Source organism: Eutrigla gurnardus, assembly GCF_963514095.1.
Source record: "Eutrigla gurnardus genome assembly, chromosome: 11".
Classification (NCBI taxonomy): domain Eukaryota; kingdom Metazoa; phylum Chordata; class Actinopteri; order Perciformes; family Triglidae; genus Eutrigla; species Eutrigla gurnardus.
The window spans coordinates 3,163,136-3,168,783 of NC_139925.1; the positions used below are offsets into that span (position 1 = coordinate 3,163,136).

General features: G+C 47.5%; 1 protein-coding gene across 1 annotated transcript; it reads left to right on the forward strand.

The window, feature by feature from the left end:
• The first annotated feature begins 3,725 nt into the window (after positions 1-3,725).
• Positions 3,726-4,703, forward strand: LOC311020888 (homeobox protein pv.1-like). The gene is made up of 3 exons (XM_084021147.1): positions 3,726-3,976; positions 4,062-4,306; positions 4,404-4,703. Exons 1-3 carry the CDS (start codon positions 3,727-3,729, stop codon positions 4,656-4,658), a joined length of 750 nt encoding a protein of 249 aa, XP_083877273.1. The 5' UTR covers position 3,726; the 3' UTR covers positions 4,659-4,703.
• Positions 4,704-5,648: the final 945 nt, after the last annotated feature.

A 5,648-nucleotide genomic window follows, 5' to 3' on the forward strand; every position in this document is an offset into this window, starting at 1 on the left:
AGAACTGCAAGAGGAGGGACCAGGAGAGACCAGGAGAGACCACCTCTGTAGGGAAGATGACGTTTTAGAGACGTGCTATGTGCCCGACCCGCCACCAGGGGGATTTAAAAACCTCAGAGCACCGATCCACTGTGCATGAAAAGTGGTGTAAATGTGCACCTTGGTTCTCCTTCCAGCGTTGCTGCCAGGATGCTTGTGTGTAAAACGGTGCGATGGCGGCACATTGAGGGTCTACTTCCTGTGAGAGGTCTCCGGGTAGAAATGTCTAACTCTGGGAACGTGTGTGACTCCAGCAGAGATCTTCACAGAAAGAGGAACGAATGGGAAATTATATATTTTGGTTATTTCTGTTTGTTTACCACGTGAGATTTCATACGACTAGATTGATCATTTAATATCTAATATGACCCCCATCCAAACAGGACAATGTGAAATAATTGCATTTGTTATCGCTTAATGTGTCGTCATGGCGATAGTTACAGAGAAAATGATAAAACACGATGAGATGTTGATGTGTAAAATCTAATTTAGGGAACGATGTTCAGCCTGTTTTTCTATTTTCCTGCTCTCTCTCTCTCTCTTTCTCTCTCTCTCTCTCTCTCTCTCTCTCTCTCTCTCTCTCTCTCTCTCTCTCTCTCCTTGCTGTCAAACGCACCGTGGAGATGGAATGTGACGTGCTATGAAGATTTCCTTAATTCAGCCAAATAAATGAGATTTATAGATAAATGTTACTGGATCTGGATCCATGTGGATTCTGGTGTGAAGCTGCTAACAAAGTTAGCTTCATAATTCAAGGTCAACTTTACAGCTAAATGTTAAAGTCATCTTAGTAGCTAACTAGCATTGGTAGCGTGGTAGCAACCTGTCAATCAGCAGGTAAGCCCAACCAGAGAGGAGTCGCCCCCTGGTGGCCAGCAGGGAGAATGACAGTTTAAGACACTTAAACTTAATGGGATTTGGGAGCAGATGGAAATCTGCTGCACTTCACTGCATGTGTTTTACAGCAGACAACAGGAGTGGTTTCCTGTCATGTAAAGAAGACTTATGGATCACTATCACCCTTTAAAGCACGTGAACTGTCAAAATGATTGTGAAACTGCTAAAGAGGATCAGCGGAGGGATTCTGCGCACGTTTACTCCACCTCAGCATAAATTGGAGCTACTTGCCCTCGAGTATTTAAAGAAAAGGAAAGTAAATCCAGCCTCCAAAGTGTGTCAGTAGAAATTAGAATACAGTCACGTCTTCCAGGCCTTTCCTCTGCGGACAGACAGACAGTCAGACAGACGGAGCTGCTGAGGAAATAGGCCCAGTGTGAAGGCGACGTCCCGGGCGCTTTTTATTGTTATCTAAGGGGATCAGTGCGCATCTTCAAAGCGTCGCGGATAAAGAGCTCCAGAAGGCTGAAGGGGGACTCCGGCCTCCGCAGCGACAGATCGCCGATAAAAGGAGACAACAGGCCCGGCCTCTTATCTGCTTTGTCCTGTAACTAAACGATCAGTTTAGTGCTATTGTCCCCGAGCTGCTGCACGCGGAGATCCCTTATAAGGCAGCGTCTGCAGGTCCCGCAGGTGGAGGCGGACTCCTCTCTCGGCTTGTTTGGCCCCTAATAGACCACCGGGGACGGAATAGTCTGAAAGGCCAACTCTGGTACATTTATATGAACTGTTGTGCTCACATTAATACATGTACTTTTAAATCCATTACAGCACAAAAACGCTGCGTAAACACGAACGTTGTGCGTAAAAGGACCTTTTACGCACAACGTTCCGTGTTTACGCGCAGTGGAGACGCCTGTTTTCAGTTTACCTGACTTATTATTCATATTTCTCACGTGAGCAGCCATTTGTGAGCAAATTAAAGGATTACCTCGTCCTGCTACGGGCTCGTTTACCCCCTCCCTCCTCCTCCTCCTCCTCCTCCTCCTCCCCAGCAGCTTCCTCGCAGCTTGTTTTAGCATATTTGCATGTGAACGGGCCGACAATCAGCCCGTAATTGTGTTGCTACTGTAATACCTTTGATCTGCGATGTTTGAAGCGCCTGTGCCAAATGCTGGCTGTCGGGTCGCTGGCGCCAGGACTCTCCGGGGGTATCAAAGACACGCCGATACGAAACCGTCCGGAGGATTGCCCGCGTTGCGTCCCCCCCCCCCCAGAGTGCAGCTGAGAGCTGAGGTACAGGCGAATCAAGTCCCATGTGGATCAGGCTACAGGCGGATCAAGTCCCATGTGGATCAGGGTACAGGCGGATCAAGTCCCATGTGGATCAGGGTGGATCACTGTTCCTTCCAAATGCATTAATTTGTTTGGAGCTGCTGCTTGAAAACTTCACTGCCAAACATGTAATACAAGTATTCACATTAATAACACAAGTACAGAGAGTACTCAGCATGCATAGTAGCCCATAATGCATTGCAACTTGTATTACTCGTGCACTAAGATGTCATCAGCAGTTTGTGTCGTAATTAGTAGATTTGGGTTTAATCTAAGATCCATATTTCATAAACTTAATCTGAAAAGGAGCTGTAGTTTCTGAAATGTGGGGAAGTAGAAGTATATAAAAGCATAAAACACAAATACTCTAGTGGAGCAGTTTAGGGACGATATAGGATTTTATCGTGGATTACTATAAAAAACAATGTTCACCATGAATTTAATATCAGAATAATCGTGAATATCAGGAGTGACTAATCTGTTCACTATCACGGTACAAGTGAAAGGGAAAGAAAATGTTTAGAATATTTGTTTCTTAATAAAAACCATTTAGGAGTTTTAAACAGAGGTGGGATGTTTACTTACTTATTGTAGCAGACGTCAAAGCGTCTGCTAAATGACCTAAATGTAATGTAAATGTAACAAAGTACAAATACTTTCTTACTGAACTTAATTTTCAAGTATCTGTACTTTACTTGAGTATTTATTTTTCCGACAACTTTTTACTTTTCCTCCCGACATGTTAAAACAAATGTCTGGACTTTCTCCTCCTCACATTTTTGAAACAGGCTCGTTACTAGTTTTAATGCATTTGAGAGGAATGTGATTATTTTTTTATTATTAATATGACTTCATACAGAAGTAGAAGTAGAATAAGTATTTCTACCAGAGTCCGCTTGAATACAAGTCTCTAATTGAGTATTAGAATGTGTACTTTGACATCTGGTTTGAAACATATTTTGATGATTATGAACCGATGTAATAACTTCCCTGCCATCATCTCTGTATGCTTTTCATCCAGACTGTGTTGGATAAATGACATGGAGACGTCAGCCTGTTTACCGGGAGAAGGAGACGCCTCTCCTCGGCTACTGTATTCAGCAGCAGCGTCTCCACCTCTGCAGGAGCCGCAGCTGTGTGTGTGTGTGTGTGTGTGTGTGTGTGTGTGTGTGTGTGTGTGTGTGTGTGTGTGTGTGTGTGTGTGTGTGTGTGTGTGTGTGTGTGTCGGGCTCTCGGTTTCAGTCGGGCGGACAAATGTATATGAGCTGCGGGGTTCTCACAGACTCGGCGGCGCCAGCTCTTCACACCGCTCACAGGATATGTAAAGACTTCAATAACGAGCCATTAACTCCTAATCATCGGGATCGATCGGGCGTTAACAAGGGCCTCTACATATGCAAATGTCAAGCAGAGGGCCAGGGCCCCTATAAAGGCTGACCCCGGCCTGCTTCCACAGACACACACACTCCCTCTGACATTTGGTGGCGTCACAGTCACCGAGCAGCACCGCGAACCATGGTGAAGTACTTTTCTGCGGACTGGCTGGCCCAGAGCCATCATCATCACCACCCCGAGGAGCGCGTCACCGCGCCGGCGGCCTGCAGACCTCACGTCCCCTGCATGGTGCAGCCGCGGCCGCCGACCTTCGGCAAAGGTTACCTGCAGCCGAAACCCCGAGCGGCGAGACCCGCGGAGCAAGTGGAGAGCAGCGGGCAGGACTCCAGCCTGTGTTCGCCGTTTCATGCAACGCGCTGCGCCTCTCCAAGTAAGTACCATAGAAGTGTTGCAAACCATCATTGCGTCTTTACGCACAGGCTGTGGTAGTAACCAGACCCCCCCTCTCTCTCCAGTCTCGGAAACCAGCGGGTACTCCTCCGGCTACGACAGCGAGGCGCCGGCGTCCTCCCCGGAGCGCCTCTCTCTCTCCGTGGACGAGGGCAGCGACGCGGAGAAGGACGGGCCGCAGCGCCGCGTGCGCACGAAGTTCACCCAGGAGCAGATCAGCAAGCTGGAGAAGATCTTCAACAAGCACAAGTACCTGGACGCCGGGGAGAGAGTGAAGACGGCGCACAAGCTGCAGCTCAGTGAGACTCAGGTAAGAAGAGACCAGCCCGTTTAGTGACGTGTAATTCAACCACATTCTGCTCTCTGCTCTTGGAACTCACCTTTTCTTTCTTCGCTTCCTCTCTCAGGTGAGGACCTGGTTCCAGAACAGGAGGATGAAGCTGAAACGGGAGGTGCAGGACTACCTCGCCCCCCAAATCCCCCCGGTGATGTTCCAGCCTCTGCCCCAGGTGCATCAGTACCACGGCGTGGCCGGACAGCGAGCCCACTACCCGGGGACAGGCCCGGCGTTTTACCCGCTCCCCGCCCAGCAGCTGGTCCTCCAGCAGCACCCACACCACCCTCCTCCTCACCTCATGATCCACAACCCGCGTTTCTACTGAACAACCACAGACTGTTTTCCCACTGAAACACTTAGAATATAAACAAGTGCAATCCAGATTTTTATTAAAGTATAATTTTGTGTTTTATTATATTGGATATAAAAGTTGTAAATATAATTTACGAAGAAAAAAATGTCTATTTATCCTTAAATAAAGTTTATCTTCTATGCAGCACTGGACTCTCGCCTTATCTTTTGCTTTGCATACACAACATCTAAGCTGTTAGATGCCCCCCCCCCCCCCCCCCCCCCCCCAACAACATGGTATCTCCCAGATAAAAGGTGACGATATCATCTCTATTGCGGGATTAGTTCAACGTGAATGGATCATCCTGTCTTTCATCTCCACTGATAATGAAGGGAGTCGACCATTAAGGTTATCACGACTCATTGTATGGATCTCTCATACATGTCGAGATGTGACCAGTCAAACCAGTAAACGCATCACAATAAATTAAATCAATGTAAAACATCACCACAGGATCTTATTGCGCGTCTCATACGGACATTGTGGTTTTTTGTTTTGATTTTACCTGTCAAACGATAAAGGCCGTATGCTCCGCACATGCGCTGTTTGTCGCCCTCCATCGCTGCACTTCAAAGGCTGCAGCTAACGGGGAGATCATGGTCGACAATTAGTCCTAATTAATCCGCTGGTTGATGAGTTCACACCTCCAGCAGGAGCCGGGCTCCAGAGAGTCTGGGCCTTTGTGTGGCGGACCAATCTGATCCGGTTTGAAGTCTGAGGGGGTTAAATACCTAATTGTGTGCCGAGATGTTGCAGATAGACGCACTTTGAGGTCATCAGGACGTCATCTGAGTGAAGGTCTGACTTCTGCAGTGGGCAGATCATTTTTTAAAATAGATATTTCCCGGTTGCAGTGAAATATTTGGTGAATGATTTATTTGAGCTCGACAGAATCCCCATTGTGCTGAAAGTGAGTCACACAGGTTAGCTGTTGGAGCCCAGAGGGCCCAAAAAACAAATGTC